This window comes from Octodon degus, unplaced genomic scaffold, assembly GCF_000260255.1.
Source record: "Octodon degus isolate 3935 unplaced genomic scaffold, OctDeg1.0 scaffold00033, whole genome shotgun sequence".
Lineage (NCBI taxonomy): Eukaryota > Metazoa > Chordata > Mammalia > Rodentia > Octodontidae > Octodon > Octodon degus.
The window spans coordinates 3,225,622-3,241,018 of NW_004524609.1; the positions used below are offsets into that span (position 1 = coordinate 3,225,622).

General features: G+C 40.0%; 1 protein-coding gene across 2 annotated transcripts in view; it reads left to right on the forward strand.

The window, feature by feature from the left end:
- Positions 1-8,593: 8,593 nt before the first annotated feature.
- The window catches only part of Map3k3 (mitogen-activated protein kinase kinase kinase 3), a 66,832-nt gene continuing 60,028 nt past the window's right edge, over positions 8,594-15,397 (forward strand). For both annotated transcript variants that reach the window (XM_023713976.1, XM_023713975.1), the window contains exons 1-2: positions 8,594-8,710; positions 10,518-10,610. In XM_023713976.1, coding sequence (XP_023569744.1) covers positions 8,615-8,710; positions 10,518-10,610 — 189 coding nt within the window. In that variant the 5' untranslated portion in view covers positions 8,594-8,614. The remainder of the gene's footprint in view (positions 8,711-10,517; positions 10,611-15,397) is intronic.

A 15,397-nucleotide genomic window follows, 5' to 3' on the forward strand; every position in this document is an offset into this window, starting at 1 on the left:
GCGGCAGGGCCGGGACCGGTGCTCAGCCCGCCGCTCGCGCTGGCCCGGGAGAGCCGGCCCGCGAGCCGAGGGCGGGGGACGAGAGCGCTGCGGGCTCGGGCTGGGGCAGGCCCAGCTGCTGCTGTGTCTTTTCCTTGACTTGCTTCTTTTTTTTTTCCCTGCCTGTGTCATTTCCTTCCCTTTGCTCACAGGCCGGCCTGTGAGGGTTCCCGGGCTTGCTTTCCAGCTCCGCGAGCGCCGGGCCCGGGGGGAGGGCGAGCGGGGATTCGCTGCGAGCGGATTCGACGCCAATCTGTTGTCCGCCGCGCGCTGCGAAATGCGCGCAGAGCGCCGGAGGTGGGAAATGGCCGGGCGCTGCTGGTCATGCATAGCTGTCCCCTACTTTGTGAAACATCTGAGTGCAGTGCTTTAGTTCTGTTGTTGTTATGGTACGAAATCCCTCTTACTTTTAAAAGAACATCCACCTTACGAAGATATCTTTATGAAATCATTTTTAGTCAATATTTGCATTTTCTGCTGCGAGGATGTAATCTAAGAAAAGCTGTAAACGCCTTCCACGCGCAGCATTTGAACTGAAGTTTTTGCTACTTCAGCAAATGACTTGACTAGCATTTTAAGTGTGTAATTTGCCTTTCCTGTTGGTACAAGTGTTGTGATACTGTTGTCCCTAATCGCAAATTTTGTGGAATATTTGGTTTTGACCTAAGTAATAAAGGAATAACTTTAGTGAAAGATCTTTTGTAAAATTAATTCCTTCTGTGAAGTTCGCCATGTGAAGAGTATTGATGTTTACTTTGTCTTGTAGCAAGACTAAGTCATTTTTGCAAGTAGTTAAGGGTATGCTATGTCACATAGGCCAGATACTCATTTGTGACCCATCTCCACACTGCCTTTGAATGAATTGGCCTATTCTGATTCATGCTGTCCCTTGCACAGTATGGAAAAGGCAAAGGCTTATTCTTTTGCTTGGCCTACTGTCTTCTCATGCTGTACTTCAGAAATACATTTTCCTGAGGAAGATCTCCCGTGAAAGTCAGGCCTAAAAAGAACCAAATGAAGTTCTTTTTTTTTTTTCTTTCCGGAACCGGAGATTGAACTCAGGCCCTTGCGCTTGCCAGGGAAGTGCTTAATCCACTGAGCTATCTCCCCGGGCCCATTAAGTTCCGATATTTGAATATATAACTCATCAGTTATTTATTGGACATTTCCTATAAATGAGGGACAGAATTCTTTTTGTTCTCCCCAGGCTATAAACATTTATCTTGCTTTACAGAAATATCTTTGAATTATGGACCTGTATTGTAATATTGTTTCTAATTCCTCTTTCCTCCTGGCCTGTGGAGGCAGCCCTAAGTCTCAAAGGGGAGCGTGAAGTACTTGAAAGTATACAGTCTTGCCGTTCTACACTTTCGTGGTTGTGTGAGATGAGGTCTCCCTGTGCATAGTGCAGGCTGGGAGTCTCAGGCTCCCAAGTGGTGGAATTACTGGAGTGCACCTCCCCCGCCGCCCAGCACACTCTGCACTTGGACTGCAAAACCAGTGAGCGCATGGTTTAGAGACAGGGCTATTTCCTAGATGTGAGACTGTTTTCACATTTCAAGACCTCTTTAAAAACTTTAAATGTGAGTATATGGAAAAACAGTAATGGAGAGGAAAGGAAATATGTAAGTAGATCCAGAGCCCCAAAGAAAAATGGACCAGGAACTCAGTATCTTCTCATTTGTCTCCATGTCAGTTTTATACCAAGAAACTGAGACAGTGAAGGGGGGTTGGTTTCCCTGGAAGCTGGAGTATATTAGCCAAGCTAGTTTAAGAACTTGGCGATCCTCATTCAACCCCTTCCTCTTTTGTGTGGATGATCTTTAAACAAAAATAAAGGTGTTGAATTTGTCAGACACTTGGCTCTTACTTGATTTGTATATGACTCAGCAAGGATATATGGACACGCAGACAACACAGTTTTTTTGAAATACTAGTTTCATTTTAGAGATATAAATTGATAAAAATTCAAATCTCCAGTTTAGTTTGTTTTGGTTGCTATAGTTCAGCAGCACCCATGAGGCTCTGAGTTCAATCCCAGCACCAAACTAAATAAAGGAAAAAATATAGGGTTTAATAGAAACAAACATGTTTTAGTTAAACTTGTTAGATACCAGCCCAGTGAGGAAAGGACTAAATTTGGGTCCCTGCTCTGCAGGTTCTTTGGCTAATAATATTTCCTGAACTGTTCTGTGCTCCAGACTCAGCCTTGTTTGATAGCTGGGGTTGTTACTAAAAACAGGTTGGTTATTATACTGGCTGTTGGCCCACTTACTCTCGGTGGAAACTAAAACTTATCCCTGTAAATAATAGGAAATATTCTGGTTTTTATTTTTGTCTTGTTTTGTTTTTGGCTCTGATACTCTGTGACATTAAAACAATTAAGATGAGTTGGTTGTTTTTCTTGGTCACACTAGGGTTCCCTCCCAGTTTTAATAATTATTGTAGCAAATGGTGTAAATAATACCTGAGACCAAAAACAAAACAAAACAAAAAAAAACCCAAAAAACAAAAACCTGAGACTAATTCACTAGTGTCTATTTGACCCTTTATAAATGCAGTCTAAGTGGAATATGTTACTAGAAAATGTATATGGAAATGTTATAGAAACTGTAGTGAACTGCTTAGAAAATTAAAGATGATCTGTTTCTGGGATGACAACTTGATTTCAAATCCGAATCATTGTAGTTTGCAGAGAAGTCTGCATCCCTAAGATTTCCAAGTTTTTGGGAGTGCCCTATAAGGACTAGTCTCAGCTCAGTTTGACTAGAATTGGATTACCTGGTAGAGTCAGAATGCTTAGCACCCCCCCCCCAAAAAAAAAAAAAATATATATATATATATATATATATATATATATATTTTTTTTTAAATACAGGCTCTCAATATGTAGTTCAGGCTGGCCTAACTACTCCTACCTCAGCCTCCCAAGTGGTGGTATTACAGACATAAACCATCACACTGGCTCAGCAGCTATTTTAGTTGAAAGTGACAGTTGGATTTTAAAACTGACACCCCCCCCACCCCCACCCCCGTACTGGGGATTAAGCTCAGGACCTTTTGCTTGCCAGGCAAGCACTTATTCGACTGAGCTATCTCCCCAGCCCCTAAATTATTTTTTTTCATGTATTTAGTACAGGGTCTCACTACACAGATCAGATGCATAGTGATCTTCTGTTTTCAGATTCTCAAGCGCTGGGATTTACAGTCGTAGGAAACCATGCCCAGTTTCAGTCACTGTTCAGTGTGCGCCCCAGGGGCCAGGCTGGGGATAGAATGGTCCCTACACCTGCCTAAGCAAGTGCTTTAGTCCGCTGAGCTGTCTAGCTGGCCCAAAACTAAATTTTAAGCATTTGTAAAAAGTAAATGTTCATCTGAAGATTGCTCAGGGGAATACACAGGATAATAAGGATATATATTATATATCCTAGTTTTAGTAAGTTATCTACTTAATCTGTGCCCATTTGTCTGCTGCTTCTTGTGCTCTGGGGGTATAGCATTAATTCCTGCCCTTAAATTATCCTGTTCCAAAAGTTATAGATAGGGCAAATAAACCAGAAAAATGTATGTAGGATAATTATCCTTTACCCAAAATGCTTGGGACCAAAGTGTTTCAGAATTTAGAAGTTTTGGGATTCTGGAATATTTGCAGACTTTACTGTTTGAACATCCCTAACCCATTTCAGATTTTAAGTTTTTGGATTAGGGATGATCAACCAGTAAGTGCAGTGGATTGTAGATATAGTACTTTGTCAAAAGTGTGTCAGGGTGCACAGGAAGGAGAAAACAATTTTGTAGTTAGCATGCATAATCCTCTAGTCTCTAGTACTTCAGATTGATTACATCAAATATTAAAGTAAAACATAGTGGTGAAATATACTGATTTATGAAGAAGCAGTGGTTTACATTGTAATGTGTGTTTTAAAATTTTGAATTAACAATTAATATTGAGTATATATATTATATATCCAAGGAACAGGAAAGTAAACACCAGTCTTTGACTTTGAGATCTAGCAAAGGTTCAACCTTTTTTTTTTCTTTTCAGTACCAGAGATTGAACTCAGGATCTTGTGCTTGCTAGGAAAGCACTTATTCCACTGAGCTATCTTCCCGGCCCCTTAACCATATTCTTGAGGGAGAAAAATATCTTGTGATCTGAGGATTGGGCCTTATTTCCACATAATTATTGTAAAATGATTTGCCTGGGTGTAGACAGTGTGGAGGCAGTAGAATTATGTGAAATGCCATGAAAATAAAAAAAAAGAAAAACCTGACTCAAGGATACTCTGAAAAGAAAAAAGAAAAGGATACTCTGAAGTACAGGATCTTCTGGGTGAGCAATGTGGATCAGATGATCTGGCAGAGCTAGATGGTAGAGCCTTGGCAAAATGAAGAAGTATCAATTCATTAAGTGAAAACAGATTAAATTATTACTCTAGGGATTTATGTATATGGAAAAAAAGAGTATGTGGCATCGAAAACAGACATCCTACAGGATGACAGTGCTTGTGGGAAGACATGGTGCTTCTGGGAAATTGTCTAGATTTTTAGCCAAGGGAGCTTACAAATGGGACATACCTCAAGAGTGCTCCCACCCTTTCTTTTTAGATAGTAATGAGTTGAGGCTGGATAGGTGAATTTCTGCTGCAGCTCAAGAGAGAGACATGTTTTTGGCAGCCCCTTCCTTAGATCAGGGTGCAGGAGAAGAAAAAGTGCTTGCCTAGGGACTGATCCTTAAGGCATTGCGACACACCTCCAATCCCAGCTACCTGTGAGGCTGAGGCAGGACAATCCAAAGCTCAAATTTATCCTGTGCAGTTTAGTGAGATCCTGTATCCCAACCACAAAAACAAAAATACTGCTTCAGAACTTTCCCTTTCTTCTCCCCTCCCCCTCTCCTCCCTCCCTTCCCCTCCCCTCCCTTCCCCTCCCCTCTCCTTTCTTTCATTTATTTATTTATTTATTTTTTGGTGACAGGATCTCATTACATCGTCCAATTTGCAACCTTCCTGCTTCAACCTCCCAAGTTTTGGGGTTACAAGTATGAACCACCACACCAGCTTTCTCTGTCTGTTTTCAGTGAATATTTCTCTCCTTCCTAGATTTCTTTTTTTTTTTTTTTAAAGTTTATTTATTGTGTGTGTGTGTGTGTGTGTGTGTGTGTGGCCAGCTCAGCCCACCAGGGGGCGCGGCTGGCTGGCATGTGGTGCTGGGGGATCCAACCGCGGTCCCTGTGCTTTGCTGAGCTTGTTCTAAGTAGGTGCTTTAGACCACTGAGCCATCTCGCCAGCCCCTCCTTCCTAGATTTCTAATTTATTAATCTTTAGAATTAACTTCTTCCCCTCAGCACCTTTTGCTGGTAGCTTTTTAAGTGTGTCAGACCACCCGTATCTTCAGGAAGTCTTTTCAGGATTACAGCAGACTATTACCCTTACCCCAACTTGTTCACATGTCAAGTTCACAAATACACAGATACTTTCTACTACTTCCAGCTTCTTAGTGCCCTTTAAAGTTTAGTTTTTCCCTGTCCAATTCCACAGGACTTGCTTGACCTATCCTTGGTTTTGGATTTGGCCTGTGTGGTGGTGGTGGTGGTCTTGTTTTCCAATTTTAAAGGATTTTTTGCCATCGTCCCATCTTCCCACTCTACTTGATTAAGATTAGACTGTCTTGTGGAACTGGGAATTGAACTCCAACCCTTGTGCTTGCTGGGAAAACACTTATTCTACTGGGCCATCTCATCTTCCCAGCCCCTAGACTCAGTCTTGACCTGTTTTTATCCACGCCCCCAAACCCCGGCCATTTTGTTTTGTTGTTTTGAGATAGGGTCTCACTATGTAGTCAAGGCTGCCTCAAACTTGTGAAGGTCTCACTCAGCCTCTGGAGTGCTGAGATTTACAGGCAGTGCTACCTTGCCTAGCTCCCCTCTGTCTTTTATTTGAATGTTCATTTCTCTTTTCCTCCTCAGTTTACCTCATAAACTCCCAGCAAAGCTAGAACAGTTTGCCTTTTTGGAAGAATCTTTATTCTGTTAATAATTATATAAAATCATCTATATAAATTCTTGCTACTCATTTTAAAGCTATATTTTTTTATATTTGTGTTTACGTACCCTGATGTGCATATTGCCTTTTCATTTTGTTCTGTAATCTTATATTTGTGTATTATTTATCCTTTTATCCCTGGTGTTTGAACGCCTTGAAGTAGCTTTTAAAACTTTCTTGTGTGTAATATGTGATAAATATTTAGTAAATTATTACTGCTAATGGTTAACAAAGTTGAGAAATTAAATTAAATACTAGGGTAGACTGAGTGGCCTCCAGTCTTTTTCCACTGACCTTTTCCTATTGACAATAATAATAGCCAACATTTTTTAAGCATTACTAAGTGTTAGGTAGTGTGAGAAGTAGTTTATAAGTTCTTGATTTCTTTCTTCTCTCACAGTAGCTTTGAGAAAGCATGCTTTTATTATATCTATTTTACACATGTGGAAATTAGGGTTTAGAAAAACTTATTATTTTCTCAAGGCCTCCTTAAATCCAGGTTTGTCTGACTCCAGAGTTCATATTTCTGACTGCTACATCCTAAAAAAGTTGTTTTTCCAAGTATGCTTTACTGAAGAAGTATTAGTAATTGAATTAAAAATCTTAATCCAGGGAGAAATGCTTAAAAGAGCCACTTGATTTACTTTCTGCTTTTATCTGTGTCCTTAGTTTGAAGAACTTATGTGCTTCTAGTAATATATCTGACTTTGACACAAAATCAGAATCTATAACCCTCTATCAGCATCACAGATTTCAGGCAGTAGCACCAAACCATTTCTGTAGTTTGTTCTCAGTGCTAGAACTACCAGCTAAGTTTATCCATTAAGTAATGCCAGAAGTTGGTTGGCAGAACTTGTTAACCTGACAGACCAGTTCTTATAATAGGAGCATCTTCCAGAGTATAAGACATGCTGTCTCTAGTCATACTTGTGGATTCAACTTGAAAAGTGTTCTGCTCTTGCAAGAACCTATAATCCCAGCTACAGGGGTGGAGAGGGGGGTTGAGGCAGGAGGATGGCAAGGTCAAGGCTAGCATAGGCAACTTAGTGGAAACCTTGTGTCAAAATAAAAATAGAATAGGAAAAAGAAAATAAAAGCTGGAGAAGGAAAAACTTTTTTAAAAACGGTAAAATCTCTTTCTACCTTTGTCTTTTCCTACATATCCTCAGAGGGCAGTGGCAGGCGTCTGAACAGATTGGTCTAGAAAAAGGGAAGAGGTATGTGGAAGAGCATATTAGATTCATGCTGAATTCTGTCCTTTTCCTGGGTATTAGAATACTCCCAAGAGCAAGTATAAAAGGAACAAGACAGGAGCTGTATGGGTGAATTATTTTTATTTTTATTTATTTTTTTATTTTTTTGAGACAGGGTCTTACTCTGTAGTTCAGGCTGGTCTTGAACTCACTGTGTAGTTCAGACTGACCTCAAGCTTACAGTTCTCTGCCTCTGCTTCTGCCTGTGGAGTATGTGCCTGGCTTATATCTTTTTTAAACTTAATTAATTAATTTATTTGTGTGTGTGTGTGTGGCCAGCTCAGCCCACCAGGGGGCGGGGCAGGCGGGCATGTGGTGCTGGGGGATTGAACCGCGGTCCCTGTGCTTTGCTAAACTTCTTCTAAGTAGGTGTTTTAGACCACTGAGCCATCTCACCAGCCCCCGGCTTATATCTTATATCAAATTCTTTTAAAGTTCTCAAATGAGTTGTCACCAAAGTAAGTATAACAGTTCATTTCTCATATTCCAGCTAATTTTCAACTTCTAAATGTTATTTGAATGGACAAAGATCTTAAATGAACCAGAGAAATTTTGTAAAATTTGGAATTACGGTAGTTTGGATTTTGGGTTTTGGCCAGTTTCTAGTGCATGAAAAACTTTTCTATTTCAAGAAAAGGGAATTAAAGCCAGTAAGGTAGAAACAATGCATTGCTTGGTCAGTTAGGGAGGGAAAACAATAGAATTGCCATTGATTTCCCTATGGGAAGCAGAAGGCCTGTAAACTTGTACAGAGTCATAGGACAGAATTCACAGGTTAGGCTTGTTAAACGACTTTTGTTCAAAGCAGCTACCTGAGGTCCTTGTTGGGTACCTTCTGAGATACATTTTCCTACGTATGAGCTTTAAGAATAGGGCTGGGCTATTCTTAAAGTCCCAGACTCACTTTTCTCTGAATTTATCTTGTCCGTCCATGTACTCTGCTGTAGAGTTCTTCACTTCAACTTTTCATCTATTTTTCATGGTTGAGTTTTTCTGGCATTAGACAGATTGTTGTATGAAAATCAGTTGGTATGTATTGCTGCTAGAAGTCTGATTGGAGGTCTGATAAGAATTTAAGTTCAAATTACCCTAATATAAGCTCAGTTGTCTACTTTTGGGAGGCATTCACTGTGTGTAGCTATAGTTGCTACACCTGTCATTTTACCTTGGCAAAACTCCCTGAGCACTAATTTGTAGAAGTGCTTTGCTATGTATTGACGTGTCTTAGTTCAAGTGATCTCTTTCATTGCAGATGAGCAGGAGGCATTGGACTCGATCATGAAGGATCTGGTGGCTCTCCAGATGAGCCGACGTCCCCGGGTGTCTGGATATGAGACCATGAAGAACAAGGATGTGAGTCACGCAAATAGGCAGGTGTGTGTCGCTCTAGATTTGGTGGGGAGGGATTTTCAAATCAGAACTACATGAAAAGCTACAGCTACTTAAATATCAATGTTGAATGCTGTTGGTCCCTTCCTTTCAGCCTGTTAAATGGTGATATATGCCAGCCATGTGTGGGTCCATGATCTAGATTTGTACGTAGCATTTGTGGAGAATAATTTCATCTGTTATGGGGACAATATTATATAATTTTTTTCCTTTACTATTTGACAGTTATTATTGTTCAGGTTCATGATCCTATCTCCTATTTTTGTTAACATTTAAACTCATGTGCCATGAGATTCTTCCTCTTGCCTTTAGCATCATTTACCATCTTGGTGCTTGGGTACTTTGGCCTTCAGAGATGAGTGAACAAATAGGTGCTCTCCTACACAGTGGGTATCCAGTGGGTATCTGATGCTTTGTTGGGCACATGTGGTAAAGTTTTCTCCCTGAAAGTCTTATGGTTCTGTCTCTTACCAGCTAACCTCCTCTCTTACGTACATCTTGTCTGCCAGTTCTTCAGAGGTGCATTTGGATTTAAGAGAAAAATACAGTTGTACTCAAGTTTTCTCCACAATTCTGGTTGCAAACCAAACTGGAGGAGACCTGAATCAAATTTTCCCATAAGAGCAACATTGAACCTAACCATTGAGTTTGATTTGGTTCTCATCCAACTTGGTTTGCAGCCAGAATCATTTGAATCATAAAATTCATGAACCAAAGTGCCACTGTATAAGGCTCTATAATGTGGTTTGCTAGCTATAGCCTCTCAAAGTATTTCCTGCTTAGGAATTGTAGGGAACCTAGACGAGGGTCTTTTTGTTCCATATTATAACAGAAATATTAGTTTAGAAAGCTGCTTTAGCCAGGTGTGGTGGTGCATACCTATAATCCGAGCACTTAGGAGGCTGAGACAGGAGAATCTCAGTGAGTTCAAGGCCAGCCTATACTACGTAGTGAGATCCCCTCCCAGAAACTCCAAAATGAGCAAGCAAGCATGCAAGCAAACAAGCAAGCAGCGCTTGGGAGGCTGAAAACAGGAGAATCACTACGAGTCTAATCTGTGTAGTGAAACTCTGTAGACCCTGTACTAAATACATAAAAAAGAAAGAAAGCACAAGAGAGAAAGCTCCTTTGTTGTAATTATCTTACAAAACTGGGGTGATAATAGAGATCATTCTTAAAAAAAAAAAATAGAGATCATTCTTATATTATTTTATAAATTATTCCATCTAATAGTGTGGGTTATCTCTTGAAATAGCTTATTTGTATACAGAATCACTTTTTGAATGTGCATTTAACCAGGAGTGGGTCCCCTCCCCCAGGCTTGAGCCTAATGACCTCACTTTCCTTCCTGTCCATGTGCACAGCCACTCTAGTTAGCTGATCTTTCTCCAGACGACTTTAGCATGGATATCAGCTAGTGGGTGCAAAGGGGAAGCTTTCTGGAGTTGGAGGACTCGGAGGCCATTCTGTGGAAAAGAGGAGTGGAGTAGTCCCTGATAGTTCTTAAGGCAGGATCACATTTTGGGAATCCTGCTTTGAAACTAAAAGCTACTATCAGACTTTTTACTGTGCATGCTGCTGTGTTAGTGGTGTGAAATCAGAAGTTATAAGGTTGTGAAAAGGATTGGAAATTGGTTAGAAAGTAAAGTTAACAAGACCTATCAGCTCTTTGGATCTGTAGTTTGCTTGAATAATTTAAAACTTTATTCTGAAAAAAAAAAAAAAAAAAAAAAAAACTCTTCTGTTGCATGGAGGATACAAATTATTAACCTCAGTTTCTTTGTTTTTAAAGAAAAAACACAGCAGCAGCAGCTCAACCCTTCTGAACAGCCCCACAATAACAACAAGCTCATGTGCAGGGGCCAGTGAGAAAAAGAAATTTTTGGTAAGGACCCATATTGCCTGTTAAAGCTCAAATGTGCTTTTTAATTCTCCTTGTCATGCTGGAAGAGTAGAATTTCCCAAACAAGTTGTTTTGGTGGATTTGTAGCGAACACTGGTCATTCTAGTTACTGTACAGTTAGATGATATTATTTATAAGCAGCCTTTATTTAGTGCTGTCCAATAAATTTGATGTTGACAGAAATGTTCTATATCTGTGTTGTCCAATATGATTGCTACTAACCACTTGTAGCTGTTGAGGAACTTAATTTTAAATTTTATTTGAGTTACTAAGTTAAAATGTTCAGTTAATAGCCACATGTGGCTGATGGCTGTTATATTAGGTAGTACAACTTTATATGCTGTAAGTACATAGCTTACTTAGTACATAAAGTTCTGCTGCCTAATACAATAGGGACTTAAAAGAGACTATAGATTTGTTGGGCAAGAAATTAAGTATATGGAGCCAGACATGGTGGAGCAGACCTATGACCTCAGTATCCTGGGAGCCTGAGGTGGGAGGATTGCAAATGAGAGCACGGCCCCGGCAGCCTAGGAACCTAGTGAGATCCCATCTTAAAAATAAAAAGGCCCAGTGTGAGCTTTATTGGTTTATTGCTTTAACCCCAGTTAACTCCCCCAAAAGAAAAGAGGGATAAATTAAATGTCTCTAGAAAGGTGTAGATCAGTGCATTCATTCCTTCTACGCAAGTAATGAATTTCTACACATTGTGATAAGCTCATCAGTGGGAATCCTAACATTCTGTTCTTTGGAAAATGGTAAGCTAGAAATAGTATGGTTGTTTAGAAAATGAAACTCAAGCCTGACAAGCACAAGGGCCTGAGTTCAATCCTTGGTTCCGCTAAATAAATAAATAAATAAATAAATAAAATTAATTTCTAATTAGGGCCGGGGAGATGGCTCAGTAGAATAAGCACTTCCCTGGCAAGTGCAAGGGCCTGAGTTCAATCCCCGGTTCTGCCAAAAAACAAAAATAAATAAACAACTGTACTAATGGGCAGGCCCCCGTGAGTTCAATTCCTGATACTGAAAAAAAAAAAAAGAAGAAAGAAAGACATTGAAGTTAAAGTATTTACCATTAGTAATAGTAGGTAAAGGGGCAGTGAAAATGTCAAGATAGTTTTCCCCTTAATGAAGGCAAGGTTGTAAAGTGTTCTCTCCTGGGAAGTATAGCAGCTTTTAACTGAGAACGAAATCCTTTTTTCTTTTTTTTTCTTCTTTTTTGGAGGAACGGGGGATTGAACTCAGGCCCTTGAGCTATCTCCCTGGCCCCCCCAATTTTTTTTTTTTTTTTTTTTGGCAGAACCAGGGATTGAACTCAGGCCCTTGTGCTTGCCAGGCAAGTGCTTATTCTACCAAGCCATCTCCCCGGTGCCTGAGAACAAAACCCTGAAAGCAAAAAGAGAATTCACTTCTGAAGAAATAGAGTGAGATGGGTATGAGCAAATGCATGAGGGAGAGGTATTTACAATTTAGTGTAATGAAAAGAGCCTGATCATGTTAATAATCTGTTTTTTTGTTTGTTTTTTTAATGACGGAACTGGGGATTGAACTCAAGCCCTTGTGCTTGCCAGGCAAGTGCTTATTCTACTGAGCCATCTCCCTGGCCCCTTAATAATCTGTTAAAATACAACTTTACATTTTACTAAGTAGATTAATGTTTATTATTGGTTTTTGGTTTTTCTTTTTTAGGAAAGAGGGTCTACTGGGTTTGCAGGGTCTCACTACTAGATTGGACTCATAGTGATTCTCCTGTTTACAGCCTCTCAAGAGCTGGGATTATAGGCGTGTGCCACCAGGCCCAGTCTCAATTGCTGTCTCAGTGCGCCCTGGGAGTGGCAAGACAGGCCCAGTATTACTGTTTTTGCAACATAGGCCTAAGATAGAGTGAAATGGGGTTTTGGGTTTTTTGGTTTTTCTTTCTTTTTTTTTTAAATTTTATATTACCAGTTCTTGTGCTAGAAAGCCCATGGTTAGGAAGAGAGTGGACTAAAAGATCAAAACCTAATTTGAATGGCTAAGAGAAGCCAAATTATATCAAATTGAGCTAAAGATTCAAATTGCAGAGTCACAATTGAAGGTAACCCAAGCATTTTGGCTAATGATAAAGGCTATTTATTCATGAGCAGAATGATGTTGGCAGAGGCAAATAGTCCTTCAGTGTGAGAATGGTGGCACTGGCTACAAGGCCAAGTTGAGATTGGCACAGCTTCACGGGGCACATGCTTGTCACCACTAGGAAAGCCAAGTTCATTGACAGAACTGTTTGGGGGTTGAGTCCTGGATGAGCTGGAGAACACAATCAGTCTCTCTTGGTAGAATCTTAGACATTCTCTTTCTTAAATAAACAAGCTGAGTAACCGATTGAAAGAGAGAATGCATTTGATAACAAGCATTCTGAGGAGCTATAGGAGTAATGGGGGTACTTAGCTAGCAATGGGAGCCATCCGGGCACTTGAGTACTTAGCTGCAAGGTAGGTTCTTCTGTTCTGTATAGTAGGTTCCTGGAAACCTACAGCATGGTTAGATGTTCATCCTACCTAGTCGTGGCTTGGGTCTGTGGATGGTTTCACAGTCTGGTGTGACATCCTGTCAGCTATCATGCAGTCCGTGTTTCAATGTGCTTGTTCTCTGTGGGGTGATAACTTAATGCAGTGCAAGAGCACTGGACTAGAAGTTTTGTAGTTGTTAATGATTTGTTTACATAGGATTTTGTAATTTACAGAGTGCTTTCCACAATAACACTTAATAATACCAACAATTATAATCACGTGCACTATACGTTAGTGTTTGGAGAGATTTTACACAAAGGTATTAAGTAGAGCCAGATAGCAAACCTAGATCTTCTGATTCCTACTCACAATAATTTTACCAACTATAAGACATATGACCTGTTTGAATATTAGTTTTTCCATCAGAAGCTCAGACATACTATGTCTACTGCCTCTCAAGTTTGTAAGATCATAAATGGAATGTAAAATATTTGCACAGAAAATGAATGTACAAATGTAAATTTGGATCGATTATATCACTTTTATTATCTCTAGCACTGTATCACTGTAGATTTGAACTTTGGGGAGCAACTTCCGACCAGAATTAGGCATGTTGTTAATGGAACTCAAAGGATTGTGAGTTTTCCTACCTTTATTAGATTGTTGTTACCATCCCATTGATGGTCTTTTTTAAAAAAATATATTAATTTTATTGAGAAAAAAGCAATGAGACAGTTTCAAAACAGGTTAGTAAGACAGTTACACTAATACATTGCATATTGTTGCCTTTGTAGTAGTTTTTCATAGTACAAGATGTAGACGTGATATCTTGTCTAAACACTATTAGTTCAAAACTTTCTTCTCATTAAACTAAGAGAAAGTAGCTGCATATCTATGCTAACTATTTTGTATATGAAGATATATTACTAACAAGTGGACCTTCATTTTTTTTTTTTAATGTTTATTTATTTATTTATTTTGTGTGTGTGTGGCCAGCTCAGCCCACCAGGGGGCGGGGCTGGCTGGCATGTGGTGCTGGGGATTGAACCGCGGTCCCTGTGTTTTGCTTAGCTTAGCTTGTTCTAAGTAGGTGCTTTAGTCCACTGAGTCATCTCACCAGCCCTAGACCTTCATTTATATCCCCCTTTTTTGTTTACTTTTGTCAGAGATGGGTATTCCATTGTCATTCATATATTGTAGGTGCATGAATTCAGCAAAATAATCACTGATGGTCTTTTGCAGCTTTAAAATCTAGCCTAATTTTTGAAAATCCTAGTGGAGGAAGAAATAGAATCTTTATTTCCCTGGATTCTTGTTTCCCTTGACTCTCACCAAAATGGTAGATAGACACTGGGGATCGAACTGAGGACCTTGCACTTGCCAGGCAGGCGCTTAAGCCACTGAGCTATCTTCCAGGCCCCAGTAGATAGATTCTTAACAGAACCCAGGATCTGGATCTGACTCTCCAGATACGCACTAGTAGGTCCTTCAGAATGGAAAAGCTGCTTTCTTTATGGAAAGCATTGGCAGGGCAAGCCCTTTGTTATCAGTCCCAGAGGAAGAGAATTCCAGGAGCCTGTTCCCCTAGCAGGGCCAGTGATTTGCTTTTACAGTGATAGACCTGCCTCTTTAGAACTTCCCTTCTCTTTCCAGGATTATTGATAAGATGGGCTGGCCAGTTTGAACTGGCCTTAATATTTTGTGGGAAGATTGATTCATAACTATCTCTTCTATTGTTCTCTTTTGACTTTCCTGAGTCATGATTACAAATACAATTTTTATTTTTGTTGCCCTATTCTTTGATTTATTTACTGTCTGACGAAATCAGGATTGCAGTCAAAGTTATATACAGCAAACAAAAGGAGAGGGAGTAACACAAATCTGAGAGGATAAGAAAGGTAATGAATCGTTAACTGAGACCTTTGCCTGATTAAATTAATGCATAAACCATTGTTTAATAAGCAGTTTGATTGTACTGGATTCCCCAGAGCGCTCTTGGGTGACATGTTTCACCACAATGTTAAATTTCCAAAGGGTCATTCCTGCTTAAATTTGCTATTATCAGTTACCCCTGTTGCCCCTGTGAGTCCCCAGATCTCTAACTCAGTCTTGGGACCTTGCTCTGTCCTCCTGTCTCTCTCTTCCCCTACACTACTCTACTCTACTCTACTCTAGTCTAGTCTAGTCTAGTCTAGTCTAGTCTAGTCTAGTCTAGTCTAGTCTATCCTTCCCCTTCCCCTTCCCTTTCCTTCCCTTCCCTTCCCTCCCCTCCCCTCC